The sequence below is a fragment of the Staurois parvus genome, unplaced genomic scaffold (assembly GCF_062004578.1).
Source record: "Staurois parvus isolate SC_StPar_1 unplaced genomic scaffold, SC_StPar_1.0 ptg000017l, whole genome shotgun sequence".
NCBI classification, from domain to species: Eukaryota; Metazoa; Chordata; class Amphibia; order Anura; family Ranidae; genus Staurois; species Staurois parvus.
In genome coordinates, this window is record NW_028317813.1 from 6,979,138 (window position 1) to 7,003,996 (window position 24,859).

The following is a 24,859-nucleotide window of genomic DNA, read 5'->3' on the forward strand; positions in this document are numbered from 1 at the left end:
GGACATCTACACTGATAGTCAGGGCACTGATCAGTGCTGCCTTTAAGTGCTCATCATTGCTGATCAGGGCACATCAATGCCACATATCAGTGCCCATCAATGCCACATATCAGAGCCCATCAGAGCTGCCTCTCAGTGCCCATTAGTGATGCCTGTCAATGCCCATTAGTGCTGCCTATCAGTGCCTCCTCATCAGTGCAGTCTATCAGTAACCATCAGTGCCACGTTTCAGTGCCAATCAATACCACTTATCAGTGCCCATCACTGCTACCTATCAGTGGCAGTCAGTGCTGCCTATCAGTGCCACATAACAGTGCTGCCTTTCAATGCCCATCAGTGATGCCTGTCAATGCCCATCAGTGCTGCCTATAAATGCCTCCTCATCAGTGCAGTCTATCAGTACCCATCAGTGCCGCCTAACAGTGCCAGTCAGTGCCACCTGCCAGCACCACCTGTCAGTGCCAGTCAGTGCCACATATCCGTGCCCATTAGTGCTGCCTTTCAGTGCCCATCAGTGATGCCTGTCAATGCCGCCTATCAGTGCCTCCTCATTAGTGCAGTCTATCAGTACCAGTCAGTGCCACCTATCAGCGCCCATTAGTTCTGCCTATCAGTGCCCATCAATGATGCCTGTCAGTGCACATCAGAGCCATCTATTAGTGCTGCCTATCAGTGCTGCCTCATCAGCACACATCAGTGAAGGAGAAAAAATATTTACAAAATTTTTTAACAAAGACTTAAGAAAAACTTTTTTTTTCAAAATTTTGTTTGTTTAGCAAAAAATAAAAAAAAGTGTTAATGAAATACCACCAGAAAAAAAAAGCTCTGTCTCAAAAAAAGTATAAAAATTTGGTTTGGGTACAGTGATGCATGACCGCGCAATTGTCATTCAAAGTGCAACAGCGCTGAAAATTGGCCTGGGCAGGACGGGAGGTGAAAGTGCCCAGTAGGTAGGTGGTTAAAAACCCCAGCTACAGGAACCCCAACAAGCCAAACAGCAGACACACCATGGCAAGTTAACCCCAACAACAGGGCAGAAACTAGGGAGGCATCTACCCCATGTGCCAAATTGAGGGGGACGCCGCTGCTGACAGGAGTTGCAACTGCCATGTCAGAACTCCTGTGGCAAACAGCGGCAGTAAACAAAGACTTCCACCATTGGCCTCCTCTGCTGGGCTCTGCATTAGATTCATCATCAGTCAGAACCTTCCAGAGAATTGAGTAGAGGAAGTCTTTGTTTTCTGTCGGCTTTGTTGACAAGCAGCAGTAGTGATAATATGATCTATCACTTTGCTGGCACCCCCTGCATCCGTCCACACCAGCCTGTCACTGACACTGTCTGGAGAAAGATCAACGGGCAAGAACAGTGATAGGGATGATGCTTCTACAGGATTCCACATGGATCAAGCAGCCAGGTACTGAGCACCAATGTTCACTTCCCCCACTGACTGTGTCCCCAATCTGCCCCCACCAAGCAACAGCACCCCCCATCTATCCCCAATAAGCACCAGGATCCCCCTCTCACCCAACTGAGCACCAGTACTCCCTTCTATCCCCCCACTAAGCACAAGTACATCATCACCTACTGAGCACCAGTGCACCCTTTTTCCACCACTGAGCATCATTGCTCCCTTGTCTCCCCACTGAGCACCAGCACCCCCTTGTCTCCCCACTGAGCACCAGTACATCATCTTCTCCTACTGAGCACCAGTGCACCCTGTATTCCCCCACTGAGCACCAGTGCCCCCATCTCCTCCCACTGAGCACCAGCACCCCCTTGTCTCCCCACTGAGCACAGCACATCATCTTCTCCTACTGAGCACCAATGCACGCTGTATTCCCCCACTGAGCATCAGCGCCCCCTTGTCTCCCCACTGAGCACCAGTGCCCCCATCTCCTCCCACTGAGCACCAGTATTCCCTTGTCTCCCAACTGAGTACCAGTACATCTATTGCCCCCCCACTGAGCACCAGTACTTTTTCTGTCCCCCCACTGAGCACCAGTACTCTTTATGTCCCCCCACTGAGCACCAGTATACCCATTGCCCCCCCACTGAGCACCAGTACCCCTCTCTCTCCCCACCGAGCACCAGTGCCCCCCTATCCCCCCACTGAGCACCCCTGCCACCCTATATACTGATCACTCACTGTGTGCATTCACAACTGAAGCATTGTAAATTGTTTGCTATGCTTCAGTTTATGAATGAAGAGGAAGCCACTCAACACAGAACACTTCTCATTCATTTACTGTCCAGTGCAGCTGAGGCTGCAGAGAAAGGCATCTGTTCTCTGTCCCATAAGTGAGACACCAGTCTGTCTAGAGCCTTGATATTTCACCAAAGCCCCCAAACAGGGCTCCTAAAAATTGTAAATAATAATAATAATAATAATGAAAAACTACTGACACCGTTCACTGCCCTACTCAGCCCGTCCTCTTGGAGGGGGGCGCTAAGTCTTTGCCCCCGGTGAATGTCTAGTTTCACCACTCTCCAACAACATATTACACATGCAGAGCACCAGCAATGGATCAGCACCCGCCTATACACACAGCTGATTTCTGCTGACCACTAATACCATCCTGAGCTTGGCCTCCTACCCTGGAGGACCTGTGGGGTCAGCCGCCCTCCTGGTAGTCCTGAGGCCACCTTCTTCCCAATGTCCTGCATTGTGAGCCCAGCAACAAGTCGTACGATTTGTAGTGACTGTAGTGAGCGTTTACTTCACACCCCATGGAGCCTCTCTCACATAATAGTGGGTGGCGGTGTAGCGGTAAAATGAGTATCACCGACACTGCCAGGCTCAGAATGCAGGGTTAGCACAGGTCACAGGAGAACATGAATGACGTCAGCAGACGGGAGAAAATCCAGCGATCTAACTAGTTTCCGGTCAGGGTGACCTACGTAGTAGTAAATCGGGAGATTTCGTTTCCATGGTTACCGTTCATTCAACAGCCGCGCAGGAACTTCCTCTGGTCGCCATGGTGATAGTGGACGCTTCCAGGACCGCTCATGGCTTTCTTCGGGCTGACTAATCTCGGGTATCAGGCTCCTCTGCAGGCCGCTCGAATTCAGGAGGAGTCGGGTGAGAATGTGGGTAGGTGGGGCACACACCCCAGAGCCTGCTTATCACGGCTATAGATCGTTCATGGAGACACCCAGGTCACTCCTCACCAGGGGAGGACTGACCATTCGGGCACTGCCCGAGGGCCCGGGGTCAGTAGGGGGCCCCATGAGATACCCCTGGTACCTTTCATTGTTTTTTTCATAGGCTTTTTTGGGTGTGGATGAGGACACAGGGGCCCCATGATCCCCTATTGCCCAGGGGCCCCATGAGTTGTCAGTCCGCCCCTGCTCCTCACTAGAAGAGGGCTGGCTCTGCCATTGTATGAGCCCAGGCCAGGACACAGCATCTCACTTCTAGGCCATGTTCTTGGTCAGATCCCCTGTGTTGTGCATGGATACGCGTTTTGCACATTAACCACTTGCCCTCCAGAGGATTTACCCCCCTTCTTGACCCGGCCATTTTTTGCGATACGGCAATGCGTTACTTTAACTGACAATTGCGCGGTCATGCAACGCTGCACCCAAATGAAATTCATGTGCTTTTTTTTCCCACAAATGGAGCTTTCTTTTGGTGGTATTTGATCGCTATAAACAAAAAAAGACAGACAATTTTGAAACAAACAATATTTTTAACATTTTGCTGTAAAACATTTCCAATATAAAAGTTTTAAAAATCTAATTTCATCATAAATTTAGGCCAAAATGCATTCTGCTGCATGTCTTTAGTAAAAAAAAATCCCAATACGTGTAAATGAATTGGTTATAGCGTTTACAAATGGCGGTATATATACTGGCATTTGTTTATTTATATTTATACTAGTAATGGCCGTGATCAGCGACTTAGCGGGACTGTGGGACTGCAGCGGGCATTCTGACACTGGGGGGAGGACTGGCTGTCACTGACATCCCAATGACACTAATACAGTGATCAGTGCTAATAAAAAGCACTGACACTGTACTAATGACACTGGGCAGGAAGGGGTTAACATCTGGGGCAATCAAAGGGTTAACTATGTGCTGTGTGTGTTTCACTGTGTGCTGTGCTTTACTAGGGAGGCATGCTGTTTTGTATTTCTCTGCTTTGCAGAGCAACACAAAGCAGCATGCTACAGCGGATAGGGGAGAGATCTGTATTGTTTGCGTACAGACCTCTCCCCCGGCAGTGATAGTCGGCGATCGCCAGGTGTCGGCGGGGAATCTCCAGCCGCAACCCGCTGATCAACAGCTGTAGCCATGCGCGCCCCGTACCTGGAAATACAAAATAATACACAAATATATATGGTTTTGCACATCCCTGCCAACCTGTAACAGTAGTTCTACTATAGAGCTGTCAGGATGCGGTTAACGTGTTGGGTTTACACCAAAAATCATGCATGTACTGTAGACAGAGCATCATGGGACCGCTGTGCGTTGCAGTTTGCTGCATATTATTTGTAAGGTGTGTTGGGATGCGAATAAAACACTACAGTGCATCAAACCACATAACATTTTCGCACATGGTGGTAATGTGCATGTTAATACATGCGTTACCCCAGTGCTACAGTGTGAGCTGAGCCTTGGCTCCCATTGACAACACAAGCACATCGTACAACAGTGCTCTGCACAAAGCAATGACAATCTAAAGTCCGTTGAATCCAAGATCACACCAACGCACGGGGCGGTAATGGAACATGCTGCATTTAGGACCCAGTCACACTTATGTGACGCAGGAACATGTGCGATACAGTGCATGAAAACATGCAAGTGTGCTGCAGTGCCATTCATTCTTAGGCACTCCAAACACACCAGCCAACATGTATGTTCTAATACATCAGAACACATGGTAACTTAGTGACATGCGTTGTAGTGTGATGCGATTTAAAAAAAAAAAAAACTGCCTGACATTCTATTGTGTGATTGTCGCATGTAGGGCAGCCCATCAAAATGAATCAGCTGCCCTAAATGCACTACACCTAAACAATACATGAAATGTCATATGTTCTGGCAAGTATGGTGTGTTGCCATTCAATCCTATTGCCAACTTCCCCCCCGAATGCACCAGCCAATGCATGTGCGCTAAATCACACCAGAACACATGGTAACTTATTGCTGTGTGTTGTAGTGTGCTGCGCTTTAAAAAGAGATACTCACACTTCTTTTGTGCAATTGTCACACGCAGGGCATCACAAGGAAATAATTGGGCTGCCCGAAATGCACAAAAATGCACTTTCACATCGGCATAGGTGTGAAAAGAGCCGTAAACACAACACAAAGTTCTACAATGCTGCAGTATGTGTTAATGATATACAAATTTTAGCCTGTTGAAAAAAACAATGCACGTCAACCAAAGTGCATTTAGGCTGAATTCATACGTATGTATGATCAACATGTATAAATACATCAGTGGTTCATATAGTGAACTCGGTGTAGAGCTATTCACCCTGAGGTCATCACAGAGGACAAGGGGGCACTCTTTATGTATGGAGAAAAAGAAATGTAATCTCCAAACACGGAAAGGTTTCTTCACAGTAAGAGCTGTGAAAATGTGGAACAAACTCCCTCAAGAGTTGGTTCTGGCCAGCTCAGTAAATTGCTTTAAAAAAGGCCTGGATTATTTCTTAGATACACAGAATATAACTGGATACTAACATTTATAGGTAAAGTTGATCCAGGGAATATCCAATTGCCTCTCGGGGGATCAGGAAGGAATTTTTTCCCACCAGGAGCAAATTGGATCATGCTTTGCTGTTTTTTTTTGCCTTCCTCTGGATCAACTGTGGGTATAGGATTATAACTTTTTTTTTTTAATGGTTGAACTGGATGGACATTTGTCTTTTTTCAGCCATTTTGTATTGAATGTCAATGTGTGTCATAATGCACATCAACACGTTTCATGTTACGTTGATGGACACCTTGGTGCATGTATTAATGTATGTAATTCAATGCAATTCCATGGATTTTGATGAGAAACGCATCAAGCAAAAAAGCAAAGGTATGTGCAAAAGAAATGTGCTAAAATGTGTGTAGTCCCTACAGTTGGATTCACACATTGAATGATGTTGTGGTGTGTTAGCGCATGCGCATTGTTTTGAATGTTCATGTGCCTTGCGTAAAGACAACCCATTTTTGTGAATGAGCTGCCTAACACACCAACACACTAAATTTTAAGAAATTGGTAATGCATTATTATGCATTGCGTTGAGGTGCGTTGGAAAGCATGTGCGTTTGTGTGCCATCAAGAATGAATAGCAGTGAAAAATGTGTAGTTGTGCGTTGCAGCAGCGCAACAGTTTGAAACCAGGCTTAATCTGTTTTTTTTTTTCTAGCATGCATATTGCTTTACTGTATATTTTTTGTGAATTTGTTGCAAAATTTCATATATGGAGATCCTCCTCATAATAACGCCACTGATTTGTAGTTAGCAGCAGCGTTGTCAGGCTGCTGTGCGTACTACTTCAGTTGGCAACTGGACTGCCTGTAGGGTCTGTACACGCCTCGTGGACATGCTTCTTGGATACGCCTCCTGCACATGCCTCCTGCACATGCCTCCTGCAGACCTGATAGGCAGCTCAATGACCAACTGAGAAAGCAAACACACAGCAGGCAGACAAAGATGTTGCTAACTGCAAGTGGCTTAGTGTTTCAGCCTGCAACAGAATGTCATATTACTGGCAGGATCTCCAGGTAATGAGCATTTCAACAGATTCGGAAACCTGTATATAGTGACTCATCATGCCAAACATAGCGAAATATAGATCTTGGGCCATCTCTTTGCTTGGCAATTCTTCATGTTTGGAGGTCAGGCCCATCGAGTCAGGTTTATTCTTCAGTATATACATAATTATGAATTGTAATTTATAACTCCACCAGTGTGGAGTTAAAGTGTTACTAAACCCACAACAGTAAAATCAGTCTGTGTATGCAGTAAAGCATGCTTGTTATTCTCACTGTGGAACCTAAGGGGTTAATCCTCTTCATTGTGCAAAAAAGCTGTTTGATCCTGTCTTCTCTGGTCCTTCCCTTCTTTTACTGTCCCCAATCCATCTGCTGATAGTACAGAGCTCTAGGAGTCACTCTGCACATGCTCAGTTTGGTGTGCATTGCTAGGGGTTTTTTTTTGCTTTGGGAGGGTGCATGTGATCAGCACAGCGCCAATCAGCACTGTCCAGACAAAGGGTTAGGGGTTATTCAGCCTCATAGAACAGTCAGAGCAGAATGAAAACTCATCCTACAAGCTTTAACTAGTGCTCAGCTGGACACTGAAAGAAGTCACACGACTGCTCTAACTGCTGATAAGAAAAGGTATTTAGCAGTTTATATTTACTAAAATAATTGCATTTCCATGTAGTATGTGCTGTTGAAGACCAGATATAGTGAATGCAGGGTCCTGGGTTTAGTAACATTTTAATGAACAATGACTGTCTGTCTCAGTAGCTGAATATGAGATTCCTTATAGTGTTACTAAACCCACAACAGTAAAATCAGTCTGTATATACAGTAAAGCAGGCTTGTTATACTCACTGTGGAACCTAAGGGTTAATTTTTTCTTGGGAAAGTGAGAGGTTTCAGCCACACATTTTTAATGTCCCGCAAACACAAGTGTAAATAAGAACTAACAGGAAGCATTTCATTGAATGTGTGTAAATCTGACAAGCTGAGTGTCAGGTGCAAATGATCCAATAGTTGTGCAGCCTCCACACCTACCATGTGCCCTGTTATGCTTCCCAGGCTTAGCACTCCTATCAGCAGATCTGGGACCTGCATGGTGGGTGCCACTGATAGAAGGGAGAGAGATCAGCGACACCTGTTCATTGATCTCCCCTTCCTGTAAATGACCTGGAAGCAACGTGTAAAATGTCCTGGTGTCACTGTCCCAAGACAGGATTGGATGATGTTAGCTGGAGACAAAGACGTCTCCTGAAAACTTCAGCCAATCCATGCAGAAGATGTATCCAGTGAGCAATATGCCATGCAAGCCGTGCTGCGTGGCACATCACTTTCTGCCAGCTCCTCGGTCAGTCTCCACGTAGAGCTAACGTTGACAAGGATTAGTTTTTTTGTTGGGGGGGGGGGGGATTGGTGAAAGCAGCTGGTCTTGCCTAGGGTGCAAAATAATCTAGCACCAATAATCTGGCTGGCGGGATGGGGGGAGCATCCTAAATGTAGGTATGAGCCCCTAGTACACATTGAGACATATGTACTGTGGTAGTGAGCACTGCAGCAACACCGCACTTTGAGCAATGTGTTCTATAAAGTCCAAATAGCAGCTGCATTATTCACAATACTCAACCTTTTAACAATGGTTGCTCAAAGTGAATGCCACAAATATTGGCATCCAGAATCAGATTTGAAGATGAGTCCCTAGCACTCCAAATGAGTGTGTTTCGTGTTTTTTTTTTTTTGTCAAATCATCGTCACATTAGGCGTAGCGGATGCTTACTATGTTGCCTTGAAAAAGGGACCATGCAAGGTCCCAAAGCATTGGTTTCGTATGCTTTTATGTAATGCCATCTTCACAATAAACATGTGAAATGCATTCATTTGGGGTGCTGGTGACTTTGCATCTTCATATGTGGTGTCATTTATTTGGAGAGGTACCCCAATGCACAAATACAGACAAGTACTGAGAGATACCATGTCTCATATTTTTTCCTTTAACCACTTTCCTTCCACCCTATAGCAGAAGTACTGCTACAGAGCGGCAGGGCTGTGCAAAATCACACACACACACATATATATATACAGTCATGGCCGAAATTGTTGGCACCCTTGATATTTCTCCAGGAAATCATGTATTTCTCACGAAACGTATTGCATTAACACATGTTTTGCTATACACATGTTTATTCCCTTTGTGTGTATTGGGACAAAACAAAAAAAGGGAGGAAAGAAAGCAAATTCGACATAATGTCACACAAACCTCCAAAAATGGGCTGGACAAAAGTATTGGCACCCTTTCACAACTGCGGATAAATAAGAATGTTACAAGCATGTGATGCTCCTGTAAACTCACCTGGGGCAAGTAACAGGTGTGGGCAATATAGAAATCACACCTGAAAGCAGATAAAAAGGAGAGACGTTCACTTAACCTTTGCATTGTGTGTCTGTCTGTGCCACACTAAGCATGGACAACAGAAAGAGGAGACGAGAACTGTCTGAGGACCTGAGAACCAAAATTGTGGCAAAATATCAACAATCTCAAGGTTACAAGTCCATCTCCAGAGAACTAGATTTGCCTTTGTCCACAGTGCGCAACATTATCAAGAAGTTTGCAACCCATGGCACTGTAGCTAATCTCCCTGGTCGTGGACGGATGAGGAAAATTGATGAAAGATTGCAACGCAGAATAGTCCGGATGGTGGATAAGCAGCCCCAAACATGTTCCAAAGACATTCAAGCTGTCCTGCAGGCTCAGGGAGCATCAGTGTCAGCGCGAACTATCCGTCGACATTTAAATGAAATGAAACGCTATGGCAGGAGACCCAGGAGGACCCCACTGCTGACACAGAGACATAAAAAAGCAAGACTACAGTTTGCCAAAATGTACTTGAGTAAGCCAAAAGCCTTCTGGGAAAACGTCTTGTGGACAGATGAGACCAAGATAGAGCTTTTCGGTAAAGCACATCATTCTACTGTTTACCGAAAACGGAATGAGGCCTACAAAGAACAAAACACAGTACCTACGGTAAAATATGGTGGAGGTTCAATGATGTTTTGGGGTTGTTTTGCTGCCTCTGGCACTGGGTGCCTTGACTGTGTGCAAGGCATCATGAAATCTGAGGATTACCAAAGGATTTTGGGTCGCACTGTAGGGCCCAGTGTCAGAAAGCTGGGTTTGCGTCCAAGATCCTGGGTCTTCCAGCAGGACAATGACCCCAAACATACGTCAAAAAGCACTCAGAAATGGATGGCAAAGAAGCGCTGGAGAGTTCTGAAGTGGCCAGCAATGAGCCCAGATCTAAATCCCATTGAACACCTGTGGAGAGATCTTAAAATTGCTGTTGGGAAAAGGTGTCCTTCCAATAAGAGAGACCTGGAGCTGTTTGCAAAGGAAGAGTGGTCCAAAATTCCGGGTGAGAGGTGTCAGAAGCTTATTGATGGTTATAGGAAGCGACTGATTTCAGTTATGTTTTCCAAAGGGTGTGCAACCAAATATTAAGTTAAGGGTGCCAATACTTTTGTCCAGCCCATTTTTGGGGTTTTGTGTGACATTATGTCATATTTGCTTTTCTGCCTCTGTTTTATATTTGTTCCAATACATACAAAGGGAATAAACATGTGTATAGCAAAACATGTGTTAATGCAATACCTTTTTTGTGTGAAATACTTGATTTTCAGGAAAAATATCAAGGGTGCCAACAATTTCGGCCATGACTGTATATATATATATATATATATATATATATAATGTGTTTGTGATTTGGATTCCCAGGTAGGAGACGCACGCGTGTCGCCCTACCCGCGCCGCTGTTGGCAGCTAGGGATGCCTTGGTCCCAACCGGGTCTCTGTCTTGTCAGCATGGACATGTTGCTTTGTATGTCTCTGCACAGCAGAGAAATACAAAACAGCATGTCTCCCTAAACACAGCACACAGTTAACCCTTTGATCGTCCCAGATGTTAACCCCTTCCTGCCCAGTGTCAGTAGTACAGTGTCAGTGCTTTTTATTAGCACTGATCACTGTATTAGTGTCATTGGGATGTCAGTGACAGTTCCCCCCCAGTGTCAGAATGCCTGCCGCAGTCCCGCTAGAAGTCACTGATTGCTACCATTACTAGTATAAAAAAAAAAATCCAGCATATATACCACCATTTGTGGACGCTATAACTTTCACGTAAACCAATTAATTTACAAGTATTGCGATTTTTTTAGTAAAGACATGTAGCAGAATACATTTTGGCCTAAATTTATGAACAAATGTAATTCTTAAAATTGTTTTATTGGATGTTTTATAGCAAAAAGTCAAAAATATTGTTTTTTAAAAAACAAATGTTGGCTTTTTTGTTTAACGCAAAAAATAAAAAACGCAGAGGTGATCAATTACCACCAAAAGAAAGCTCTATTTATGGGGGAAAATTACATAAATTTCATTTATGTGCAGCGCTGCATGACTGCTCAATTGTCAGTTAAAATAACACAGCGCCGTATTGAAAAAAATGGCCTGGTCAGAAAGGGGGGGGGGGTAACTCCTCTGGAGGGCTTCTTACTTGGATATTTTATCCTGCAATGACACATAATGCATGGGTCCAACTTTTTCTGTTTTCTTTTTAGGAACAAGTGGAAAGACTACAACAAAATTTTCTGCCCTTGCTCCTCAGTGTTCGTATGTCAGTTATGGGAAATATCAGGAGATGGTTAGACGTCACCAAGACCTGAGGAGTAAGTATGTTTACAATGTTATAAGAGAACAACAAACGGCAGATTTTTTTACAATTATGAGTTTATTAGACCGACGATGTGGACTGGGAACAATGGCAGCATGCTTCAGATGGTCATAGGGGTTTCTAAGCTGTGATACCTATTGGCACATTGAGTGTGGTGTGTTGGTACTGGTTGTGGTTTGTTAGTACCTAGGCTGGACACCAATCTACCATAAATAAAGTGTTAGGAGAGGCTAGAAACTGCTATGTGAATGCTTTTGACAGATTACATCCCACAGGTAAAATTTGATTTTGCCCATAGTTCTTCAGATTACAAAGTGCCTTATGAAATAATTATGTTTATTATTTTTTTAGTGAGTTGATTTTCCCTTAAAGTGTTACTGATCCCACAACAGTAAAATCAGTCTGTATATGCAGTAAAACATGCTTTTTAAACTCGCTGAGCAACCAAAGAGGTTAATCTTCCACCTTGTGTAAAAAGGCTGTTTGATCCTGTCTTCCCTGACCCTCCCCTTCTTCTACTGTCCCTAATCCATCTGTTGATAGTACAGAGCCCTAGAAGGTACTCTGCACATGCTCAGCTTGGTGTGTATTGCTGGAGAGTTTTTCTTTTTTCTTTGAGAGGGTGCATGTGATCAGCACATGACCAATCAGCACTGTCCAGACAGAGAGTCAGCGGTTATGCATCCTCGTAGGACAGTCAGGGGAAAATGAAAACTCCTACTACAAGCTTTAACCAGTGCTCAGCCGGACATTGATAGACATCACAAGACTGCTATATACTGCTGATAAGTAAATAATTGCATTTCCATATTGTATGTAGTATAGGAGACCGAATATAGTGAATGCAGGGTTCTGAGTTTAGTAACACTTTAAGATTCTAAATATCTCAGGGCAGTGATCGTCTGATACTTGTAAATGCAGTAATTTCTTTTTTTAACATAAATGGCCAAAATTTGATACCTTCAAAGTCACTGACCCAAAAAGGTGTATAAACTGACTTTCCTTTCAGTTTCTGAAAATATTGAAGCCGGTTGGTCAGCAAAACAGCCAGCTAAATAGCAATTTCAGATGTCAGCACTGGAAGCTGATATACCTCTCTTATAACAGGTGTTCATTAAATTGACCCACTCGCTATAACCAATATTTTAAAAGAAGGCATAAGAATAAAAGACATCTTACAAAATACTTACCCTTCCTACCTCTCAAGCCATCAAACTCTGATGCTGAAAAGGTGACACTCAGGGGAATGTCAATCTCTTGGTTGTCCCACCGTTCTCCTGGTTCCTGCTGGTCTTCACATCACTACTATTTTCTTTAATGGGTAGAGGTCAGCAGGAGAGACGGTGAGAGCTTTGATTTTACATTCCAGGGAGTTTTATCATTCTTCATGAATGACAAATATTGGTCAAAATAGGTGCCATTGTTGTGAGTGATAAAAAGCCAAGTGGAATAATTATCTTTACAGATACCAGGCAGATGTATCTGTAAAATCAATGACTGTATTTCTGCACTCAGCTCCTAAACAAACTCAGAAAATCCCACTGACTACAGCCCAGCAGTATGGATGGTGGCTGCCACAGGACCCCAAGGCAAAACCAGAAAGCGCCCATCCTTGGATTCAAAGCACACGATACCCCATGGTCAATAGCCCAATGACCAGGTAAGCCACTACTTATCTTTTTCAGAGGCTGGGGAGTGTACATAGTTAGATAACAGGTCCAACTCACCAGGATAAGAATCTTTGTCCTCTTCCCTGGACACAATTTGTGGGCACAGCTCCACTGCAAAGGATATTGGTTTCTGCCCGAGTTGGACTTTAACTACTTAACATTGAATAACTGTTGAGATAACGAAGTTTAGTTTTTTCCGGGTTATTTAGTTAACAGCACAGCTTGCAAGGGTTATGCACAGTAATGTACTACAGGTGAAACTCGAAAAATTAGAATATCGTGCAAAAGTTCATTTATTTCAGTAATGCAACTTAAAAGGTGCAACTAATATATGATATAGACTCATTACATGCAAAGCAAGATAGTTCAAGCCGTGATTTGTCATAATTGTGATGAGTATGGCTTACAGCTCATGAAAACCCCAAATCCACAATCTCAGAAAATTACAATATTGTGAAAAGGTGCAATATTCTGGGCTCAAAGTGTCCCACTCTAATCAGCTAATTAAGCCATAACACCTGCAAAGGGTTCCTGAGCCTTTAAATGGTCTCTCAGTCTAGTTCAGTAGGAATCACAATCATTAGAAAGACTGCTGACCTGACAGTTGTGCAGAAAACCATCATTGACACCCTCCATAAGGAGGGAAAGCCTCAAAAGGTAATTGCAAAAGAAGTTGGATGTTCCCAAAGTGCTGTATCAAAGCACATTAATAGAAAGTTATGTGGAAGGGAAAAGTGTGAAAGAAAAAGGTGCACAAGCAGCAGGGATGACCGCAGCCTGGAGAGGATTGTCAGGAAAAGGCCATTCAAAAGTGTTGGGGACTTTCACAAGGAGTGGACTGAGGCTGGAGTCAGTGCATCAAGAGCCACTGTCAGGAATGGACTCAGCACTGGTGGTGGGACTCACCTGCCGTGTGGGTTGCAGTACCAGAGCTGACCAGCGGGTGCTCTTAGCAGCCAGAAGCTCACAATCAGCCAAACCTGGGGCTGATTGCAGAAAGGTGTATATAAGGCATGACCAGGCCTGTGCTCTGGGCCTTGGTGTATGTTTTCCCATGAGCCTCTGTACCTGGTATCCTGTGTTCCTGCTTCGTTGCTGACCCGGCTTGATTCTGACCTCTGCTGACCATCTCCTGTTGAACCCCTGGCTTGCCTGACCATCCTTCTGTCTGATCCCCTGTACAGCGCTGTCCGTGAGTTACTGAACCCGGCTTGTGACCTTGACTATTCTCTGCCTGCTCCTTTGGTACCTTGCTGCCCGCACATTGCTGACTTGGCCCGTCTGACCACGCTAACTACTCTGCCATCCATCCATCCTGCACGGATCCAGCCGTACCTGCACATACCTCTGGCGGATCCCTCTACCACTAGCAGGTGTACTCAGGGGCCGCGACCTGGTTCCTGTCTGCTCCAAGTCCATCCCCACCATCAGGGGCCCTGGTGAATAAGCAGGCTGGGACTTAGACTCCGCGCCCTGGGGAATCCTGTCCTGGGGACCACTAGAGGTACCACCAAACGGTCATTACAGAACCCTACGGCCGGCCTGATCGTTCCACCTCTCCAGCCCTGACTGCGCCTGTGTTCCTGCACCTACTAAGATTAGTGAAAGGTTGGTTTGTTCACTGTGCGTTTATATATATATCTGGGTGGCTAATAATAACCTGTATTATTATACTATACCTGAAACCTGCGTTTCCCTGTGTCAGTCCACACCTTTCTGGTCATTCCTTGATTCCTGACAGCCACCACACACAGACGGATCCTGGACATGGGCTTCAAATGTCGTATTCCTCTTGTCAAGCCGCTCCTGAACAACAAACAACGTCAGAAGCGTCTTACCTGGGCTAAAGAAAAACAGACCTGGTTTGTTGCTCAGTGGTCCAAAGTGCTCTTTCCTAATGAGAGCAACTTTTGCATCTCATTTGGAAACCAAGGACCCAGAGTATGGAGGAAGAATGGAGAGGCACACACTGCAAGATGCTTGAAGTCCAGTATGAAGTTTCCACAGTCTGTGTTGATTTGGGGAGCCATGTTATCTGCTGGTGTTGGTCCACTGTCTACCAGGAGATTTTGGAGTTCTTCATGCTTCCTTCCACAGACGAGCTTTATGGGTTTGCTGACTTCATTTTCCAGCAGGACTTGGCACCTGTACACAGCCAAAAGCACCAAAACCTGGTTCAATGACCATGGGATTACTGTGCTTGATTGGCCACCAAACTCGCCTGAACTGAACCCCATAGAGAATCTATGGGGCATTACCAAGAGAAAGATGAGAGACATGAGACTAAACAATGCAGAAGAGCTGAAGGCTGCTATTGAAGCATCCTGATCTTCCATAAAACCTCAGCAGTGCCACAGGCTGATAGCTTCAATGCCACGCTGCATTGAGGCAGTAATTGCTGCAAAAGGGGCCCAAACCAAGTACTGAGTACATATGCATGCTTATACTTTTCAAAGGTCCGATATTGTTCTATGTACAATCCTTGTTTTATTGATTGCATGTAATATTCTAATTTTCTGAGATTGTGGATTTGGGGTTTTCATGAGCTGTAAGCCATAATCATCACAATTATGACAAATCACGGCTTGAACTATCTTGCTTTGCATGTAATGAGTCTATCTCATATTTAATTTCACCGCTTAAGTTGCATTACTGAAATAAATGAACTTTTGCACGATATTCTAATTTTTTTCGAGTTTCACCTGTAGATGGCAAGCAATAGCAAGAAACATGGCCAAAAAGAGTTTTCATTTCAAAAGATGACTCAATGATTATGGAAGGTGTTACAATTGCAACCCCCCTTATAAACAAACACATGCACACTAGAAATGTGGACAATCAAGAAGTTATATGATTGAATATGGACAGTGTTTTGAAGTGATATCCCAGTTACCTAGTTAACTAAAAAATATATTTTGTTAACAGGTAAAAACCTTTATTTAAGGAACAACTAATATAAGAATATATTCTTTGATAAACAACCATTCTAGCAAAGAAGAAAAAAAAATATCACATTTTCTGCCTATGCACAGCATGCATTCATTACTGGTTGTCCACATGGTTTCAGCTTTACCACTGATCTGATGCTCTGACGAGTACTAAATAATTGATTCCCAGTGAACTGAGCTCATGAATTATAGAACATCTCAGTTGGTTATTGCCTTGTGTGAAGATGTTTACAATCAGATGAAGATCATTTAAATGCAATTTTCTCACTAAAGATCCTTGTATTTTCAACTGCTGTAATAGACAGAAAAAGTACATTTTAATGGGAAAATTGCTGCTGACAGTGTCTCTGTTATATTGAGGAATGTTGCCAACAATCAAATGAATAAGCATTTTTAGGACCACATTCAGCAAATCAGTTTACATGGCCTAAAATGTGCAAGGGTTCAGTGATGTCAATAAGCTCCTTGCTCTAAAATCCTGCATGTTTTAGGATACTGATATGACCTTTAAATGGCTCTGGGACTGCCACCATTATAAAAGGCAAGTATAATCATCTGTGAAGGTCTGCATAAAATAGAAAATGTCACTTTCCCCATTCCTGGGCAAAGTAACATTGCCTTCTAAAAGCCCACCTCCCTCAGCTAGTTATACCTGCCAGTCCGCTTATAGACAGGTGCAACCTGACATCCATCCAGTAGGTGGGCCTCTGACACTGTACAGATGGAGAAGAGTTTTAAGTGGTAGTAAAGCCACTTCTTTGATGTGTACAGTAAATGTGCACCGTTTAGATATTTACTTTTGCATCAGCCAGTGACGTCACTGCGCATGCACTCTGAAGGAACAGCATACCCATGTCGTTCCTTCAGAGTTCTGTGCCATGGCTGTTACTCATGCAGCAGAGTGACGTCATCACAGCTCAGCCATTCATACCGCTGAAGCCCGTGAACCCAGAAGGAAGACCGGGTCAAGATGGAAGTGCCGTGACAGCCTGCCCCTGGAGTGCTTCGATTTCAGGTAAGTCTGTCAAGATGTGCTAGTATGCGGTGCATACTAGCACAATATAGCTAAAACCACCTGGGGGCCCATTTTTATTTCTTCTTTGGTGCAGTTTACTACTGCTTTAAAGGAAAACTGTTTCTTTGCAGATTCCTTAATGTCTCAAAGGTTGCGGCTGCACGATTGGGCGCTGCAACTTCTGGTGACCTCTGGCAGCCATTTTGGTATGACTCTATAATATAGGTATTTGATTGCACCTGAATTGAGTGGATAGGTGAGGGACAGAGACCTTGCTTTGTCAGGGAGAATTATAAGTGAGCGGAGAAGTTCCTGAGCAAGTAGGGTCACCTCTTGTACTCCACAGATATTCTAGTACTCAGACCAGCAATTTGGGGGAGTCTCTTCAGCCACATAGAGTGATGCTACCTTATACTACAGTACGCCACCCCTCCAGCAGAAGCCACCGTATGGTAAAACTGGACAAGCCTGAAATACTGGCATTACTAAATGATACACCGCTGCTAATAGTGTGCCACTGCTGAGTAATCGGCCGCTGCAATATCGTACCTTTACTGTTATATTACAGCTGTAATAGTATAGTACATTCTACATTCCTCCCCCTCCCCCCTTCTCTTCTACTTTTGGCACTTTTTTTTTGGGGGGGGGGCTCCCACTTCCAGTCAGATTGCTTCAGTGATTCACAAAGCACGACGAGGCTTGCTCATTAGGAAGCCGGCTGTGAAGCTGCAAGGAATCGTAGCCAGTTTCCCACAGTAAATATTCCAGCACCAAGGACCTGAAGACCGATGAAGAAGATGCCTGGGTGAGGTAGCAGACTTAGCCTGCTCTTTAACACCATTGTCCTATTGAAGCGTGGCTTTAGGAATGGAGGAACATGTGACCTCCCCCAAATGACAGTACTTGGGCCTAAGAGTCCAATTACCAGGACCACACAATGTCACATGAAGGATGGTGAGATCAACCACCCAGGTAAGGTCCAACACCAGAACTTTCCCAGGGTGGACTCCTGCAGCAAGTGAGAATGAATTGGTGAGTATAACTTGCTGGGGCATTCATTATGCCCTGAATGCAGACATTTTAATGCAGATCTCCACAGATGTATGCACTTACAGTACCTTCTGTTGGCACCCCCACTTCACCATTTGGCTGCTGGATGTGAAAGCAATGCTTTATGTGAGCTAAAAGTTGTTAAAGTCATGGGTTTCATGACTCTGGACTCCCTTGTGACAGCACTGATTGGCCCAGTCATGCACTCCATACCCAGAAGCAGGCTACGGTCCTCAGGATCACCCCACTAAGGGGTGAGTGGAGACAGGAGGGCTACAATGTGGAGACTGTACAGTTGGGGATCAGCAAGAGAATAGCCATATCCAGGTAGAGGTTATGGCAGGCGACAGGCAGAGAGTAGTCGAGTCCAAGCAGAGGTCATCAGTGACCAAGAAAGACAGCGTAATAGTCAGGGCAATTTGGCCCAGCAAGAACAAGGCAATAGGTAAGTACAATAGCTCTTTTATAGCATTTCCATGGTAGCTGGCAAGAAGACACAGCACCAGCCACTACAAAAAAAATGGGTACCTTATTGCGGTTGTGTGTCCTAAAATTAACTTTAGTACATATTTTACAAAACTTTTGTGTTTCCTAAACTGTTGTGCTAATATCATGTGACATAAAAAATGGTAACTATCACTATTTTATTCACTACCGTGTCCACTTTAGGAAAACATAATATTTGGGGGGTTTACAGTATGTAATCTTCAGGCCTAAAATGATTTTTTTAACCATATGTGCAAAAACTGCTCTGGAAGCAAAAGGGTTAATACTCTTTCAGGGAGTTCTGGAAGTCCTGGCAGGGATTCTGCAAGCACCAGTGAAAGTACTGGCAGGGATTCTGGAAGTGGCAGAAGTCCTGGTGGTACTGTAACAGTCTGAAGTTGACACGGCAGTATCACAACTTGTAAGTGAAAACACATATCTAATGCAGAAGAAAGCATGAGCAGTAGACATCAATGTGTCAGAATGTGGAATATGTCTCCTACCTCAGTATCTAGTCATAATGAAGCAAACACACTTGGACTTGGATGACTGCGAAAAAAACTTATTCGAGTGGCTTCTTCAGTTCTCTTACTGGGAGCAAATTCCCTTAAAGCAAAGCTTTTCCCCCTTTCACTAAAATCAAGTTCTGTTTGCTGATAAGACATCATTTTAAATTCATTGGTTAAAAAAAAGTTTTTCTTTTATTTGAGATTAGTTTTTTTCCACTTTCTAGTTGAGTGAGGCACTAGTGATGTAACCCTACTCTCACAGCTGCATCCCTGGATGTTCCTGTCACATGTTCCCACAGGCAGACCCAGAGTTCTAGGCAGAGATCAAGAAGAAAAAAGGAGATGGATTCATCTGCCCTTAGTTAATATGGCCGCCATGAGAAAATTAGGAAAAGAAAAATAACGTATGCAAAGAATAAATAATCTGCAGTTATCCATACGTATCTGTTTGTAGATTGCCATTACTAGACATTTCTAAAAGTGCCTTTATTGTAATTTTTATAAGGGGGAAATTCCTCTTTACGGTATAGGGACTTTTTGTATGTTATTAAGTCTATTCCAAGAACCATAATACATTTTATGCACATGGAAGCAGTGTTATAAGCAGGGGCGGACTGACCATTTGGAAACTCGGGCACTGCCCGAGGGCCCGGGGTAAGTAGGGGGCCCCATGAGATGCCCCTGGTACCTTTTTTCATAGGCTTTTTTGAGTTTGGGCAAGGACACAGGGGCCCCATGATCCCCTATTGCCCTGGGGCCCCACCAGTTGTCAGTCCACCTCTGGTTATAAGGAGTACATAATTCAAGGTGGGAAGCGCAGTGTATAAAAAACTATATGCAACACTTTTGGGTGCAGCAATGTGTGTATTCAGGTCCATGGGAAAAGCTGTAAAAATTTGCATTTGTAAGGTACTGCATTAAAGGTATATTTTCAAATCCTATAATTTGAATAATATATGCTGTTAAAAACAATATAGCAGTATTGTCCATAAAACAGCCACATTTCTAATACTTTTCTTACAGCTATGTGTTTCAGTACTAACCACCATCTTTCATATTTTTCAGGTTTGTGGATCAAATGGCGGTGACTGACAAACAATTCCGTTTATTTTAACACTTACCGTGAAGCATAGAGGACACCAGTAAATTAGATTTCTTTTGATATATGACTATAGTGCCATTTGCTGCAATCAGCCTTATCTTATCAGCTTTTGCCAGTAATGTTTCTCATGCAAAATTAATTCTTTGTTTGGGACATCGAGTATATTAAAGGTCTGGTGAAATTTATACACAAATTCAGTTTGTAGTGGCTCATTTAATGCCGGATATTTGCCAAATTCTCCTATATTTGTTCAGTTTAGAGATGCATACCACATACCTTATGGTTGAGATCACAAATCAGGACAGTTTAATGATCTGTGGTCATACAGGGATTAATTTATCTCTGTGGATAACCAATTAGAATTTACTCCACTGAAGTCAAACCAGTTCAAGGTGAATTCTTATTGGCCGCTATGGTTTACTGCAGTAAGAATGAACAATGTTCTCCTTGCTCTGCAGACCTTAATGTACACTGACTTTGTCGTGGTCTTGTTCACATACAACTGCTTGAACCCTTGAATTACTGAACATAGTATAACTGAATTGTTTAATAAACATTTAACAAAAAATTGTATAATTTTACATTTTTTTTCTACTCTTCTGGAGATACTGTGTGAGCCAATGTATACGGGGGTTCACATCGCACACAGAGTTAGTGTGCAGAATTAAATTGTACTGCCTTGGATGCTGTCTGCCTGCACATAAGATTTGCCTTTGTCCTCATGCTGTGACTAGGTCTGTTACTAAATAGAAATAAAGATTCTCCATACTCTTCACTCTCTTGATTCTAAACTATCTAGAAGACAAAATAGCAGCCCCAGCAGTTGGCAGAAGTTTAAGGCATATTTGACTGCATTAGAACAAATGCACAGTATTACAGGAAGCATTCATTGTGTACCAGAATCGCATGTACTTTTATGAAATATACATTTTTGGTACCTTTTCTTTGAGTGTTATGTGGTGGGCCTTCCCTATGCTTTCTCTTGCGTACAGCAAAGAGCATGTCAGTTTATTAAGGGGACAGCATTTATGATATCACACACAACAGGAAGACAATTTCCCATATGAATGCACTGCATTTCATAAGGGTGGTGCAGAACGAAATCTGTGATTGGAGGGGGGGGGGGAGCTGATTTGACCAGGGGAGATACAGGCAAACTGCATGTCAACACAGCATCCTGCTTCTCAATAGAGGAAGCACCAAGATGCAAACTGACCACCGCAGCATGGATTTGTTTCCATGCTTAGCCTGGTCTGAAAAAAAATTAAAGAAATGGAACTGGGACAGCACATTGGCATGGAGTTTGCATGTTCTCCCTGTCTTTCTGTCTTTGCGTGGGTTTCCTTCCACTTTCCAAAGACAAACTAGTAGGTTAAATGGCTTCTTTCTAAATTGGCCCTGGTGTGTGCATGTATGCATGTGAGGTAGGGACCTTAGGTTGTAAGCTTCTGGAGAGCAAGGACTGAGCTTAATATACAGTACGTAAAGTGCTATGTAAATTGTTGGGGCTATATAAATACCTGTTATAAATAAACTGGTAGGATGATGGGTATTTCTGAGAACAGGCTAGATTTCCATTAAAATATTGTTACACATACAGTATATGAGAACATTTTTGGGGATAACATACACTTTAATAAAGAGTTCCAAGTTTCTTAGCACTTAAAATAATTTGTTTGGACCAGCTTTGATCAAACAAATTATTTGCATCCCAGAATGGGCCGGATGCTGCTTAGGCTGCAGTATACTGTAGCAGCTTGTGCTGCGTACAGTCAGAGGTACTGCATCTCTGCCATTTGGGAGAAGCCTTGTATTTTTACAATTAATACAAGGCCTCCCCTGCTTGGCTGAGGTCAAGGTTGTGATTTCAACCTCTTGCCTCTCCTAAATGTTAGAACCCAGCATTACTTACTGTATGTACCACAAGCTGCTACAATATACTACAGCCTAAGCAGCAGCCAGTCTGTTCTGGCATGCAGAAAATTAATTTGGTCCAAGCTGGCCAAAACAAATTATTAAAAGTGCCAAGAAGTCTTGATATCTCTTTTAGTCTGTCATAATGCAATTCCCTGTGTAAAATCATGCTTGCAGATAGTAGCAAGTATCATTGAGTAAATGCACTCTTAGGAAACCCTAATCATCTCTAAGGCCGTTTTCACTCCGGTGTGCTGCAGTTTGGGCACAGCGTGATTGTATGTGCATTTTTTTTTCCCGGTGAAATCGGAAAGTTACATAGTTACATAGTTAGTCTGGCTGAAAAAATACAAAAGTCCATCCAGTTCAACCATAGAAAAAAAAAAAGTTCTAATCCTATACCCACAGTTGATCCAGAGGAAGGCAAAAAAAACCCCCCAGCAAAGCACGATCCAATTTGCTCCTGCTGGGAATAAAAATTCCTTCCTGATCCCCCGAGAGGCAATCGGATATTCTCTGGATCAACTTTACCTATAAATGTTAGTATCCAGTTATATTCTGTATATCTAAGAAACAATCCAGGCCTTTTTTGAATCAATCCACTGAGCTGGCCAGAACCAACTCTATTTCACATTTTCACAGCTCTCGCTGTGAAGAAACCTTTCCATGTTTGGAGATTAAATTTCTTTTTTCCCAGACGTAAAGAGTGCCCCCTTGTCCTCTGTGATGACCTCAGGGTGAATAACTCTACATCGAGTTGCCCTTCTCTGTACTTTCTTCAGTTCCCCAATGTTCTTTTTGTGAATTGGTGCCCAAAACTGAACTGCATATTCCAGATGAGGTCTTACTAATGATTTGACAAAATACTTGTCGCTTCCAGCTTCTTATACCATAGAGAGCCTTGGAGGGGGGGGGGGAATCACCTTCTGCTGCCTGTAAAAGTGATTTGGTGACTAATTAGCTGCTTGGACTAGTTTTACATTCTTCAGGATCGCTGCCTGAAAGAAAATATACTAGGGTTATGCCTGTAGCTGCAGGCCTCATCCTGGTATAACCACTTAAACCTGGAGATGTACAGGTATGTCACAGAAGCTGAAGTGGTTAGTGTTTACCATGAATAACTCTGTCTGCACTGTGCTGAAAGATATTATGATCAACTGAAAACTAGATATAGTTACATAGTTAGTCTGGCTGAAAAAAGACAAAAGTCCATCCAGTTCAACCATAGAAAAAAAAGTTCTAATCTTATACCCACAGTTGATCCAGAGGAAAGCAAAAAAAACCCCAGAAAAGCATGATACAATTTACTCCTGCGGGGAAAACAAATTCCTTCCTGACCACCCAAAAGGCAATGGGATATTCCCTTGATCAACTTTACATATAAATGTTAGTATCCAGCTATATTCTGTGTATCTAAGAAACAGTCCAGGCCTTTTTTGAAGCAATCCACTGAGCTGGCCAGATCCAACTCTTGAGGGAGTCTATTCCACATTTTCACAGCTCTTACTGCGAAGAAACCTTTCCGTGTTTGGAGATTACATTTCTTTTCCTCCAGACGTAAAGAGCGCCCCCTTGTCCTCTGTGATGACCTCAGGGGGAATAGCTCTACACCGAGTTCACTATATGAACCACTGATGTATTTATACATGTTGATCATATCCCTCCTTAATCTCCTCTTCTCAAGAGAATAAATTCAGTTCCTCTAATCTTTCCTCATAGCTGATCTCCTCCATGCCTTGTATCAGTGTAGTTGTCCTTCTCTGTACTTTCTCCAGTTCCCCAATGTTCTTTTTGTGAATTGGTGCCCAAAACTGAACTGCATATTGATATGAGGTGTTACTAATGATTTGTACCGGGGTAATATGGTATCTCTCTCTCTGGAGTCTATACCTCTTTTAATACAAGAGAGGATTTTGCTCGCTTTAGAAACTGCAGCTTGGAATTGCATTCCATTATTAAGCTTGTGATCTACCAGAACTCCCAGATCCTTCACCATTGATTCCCCCAGTTGTACCCCCCCTAGTATGTATGATTCATGCATATTCTTAGCCCCCAAGTGCATAACCTTACATTTATCAACATTAAACCTCATTTGCCACATAGTTGCCCAATTACACAGTGCATTGAGGTCGGCTTGTAAATTGGAGACATCCTGTAAGGACGTTATTCCACTGCACAGCTTGGTGTCATCTGCAAGGACTGAAATGGGATTTTTAATCCCAGACCCTATATCCTTTATAAATATATTACAAAGTAAGGGTCTCAACACTGAACCTTGGGGTACACCACTGACAACCCTAGACCATTCAGAGTATGAATCATTAACCACTACTCTCTGAATACGATCTTTTAGCCAGTTTTCTATCCATTTACATACAGATTTTTCCAAGCCTGTAGACTTTCCCTTACACATTAGCCATGTGTGGGGAACTGTGTCAAATGCTTTTGCAAAATCCAAGTATACCACGTCCACCACCACCCCTCTGTCCAAGGTTTTGCTCAACTCCTCATAAAAAAGAAACCAGATTTGTTTAACAATTTCTGTCTTTCATAAATCCATGCTGTCTGTTGCTTAAAATATTTTTTTCTAGCAAGAACTCATCTATGTGGTCTTTTATTAAACTCTCCAGTATCTTCCCAACTATAGAAGTTAAACTAACAGGTCTATAATTACTTGGTAAAGATATTGACCCGTTTTTAAATATTGGCACCACATTGGCCTTACACCAGTCCAGTGGTAC

General features: G+C 43.2%; 1 protein-coding gene across 2 annotated transcripts; it reads left to right on the forward strand.

Moving 5' to 3' along the window:
* Positions 1 to 2,605: 2,605 nt before the first annotated feature.
* On the forward strand, positions 2,606 to 20,979 carry SPMIP11 (sperm microtubule inner protein 11). Of its 2 annotated transcripts, none has more exons than XM_089679335.1 (4): positions 2,606 to 3,092; positions 11,312 to 11,419; positions 12,940 to 13,084; positions 20,168 to 20,979. In XM_089679335.1, exons 1-4 carry the CDS (start codon positions 3,008 to 3,010, stop codon positions 20,214 to 20,216), a joined length of 387 nt encoding a protein of 128 aa, XP_089535461.1. In that variant the 5' UTR covers positions 2,606 to 3,007; the 3' UTR covers positions 20,217 to 20,979. The 2 variants fall into 2 exon arrangements, with proteins under 2 accessions (XP_089535461.1, XP_089535467.1); XM_089679341.1 differs by having other exon boundaries at positions 2,615 to 3,080.
* Positions 20,980 to 24,859: the final 3,880 nt, after the last annotated feature.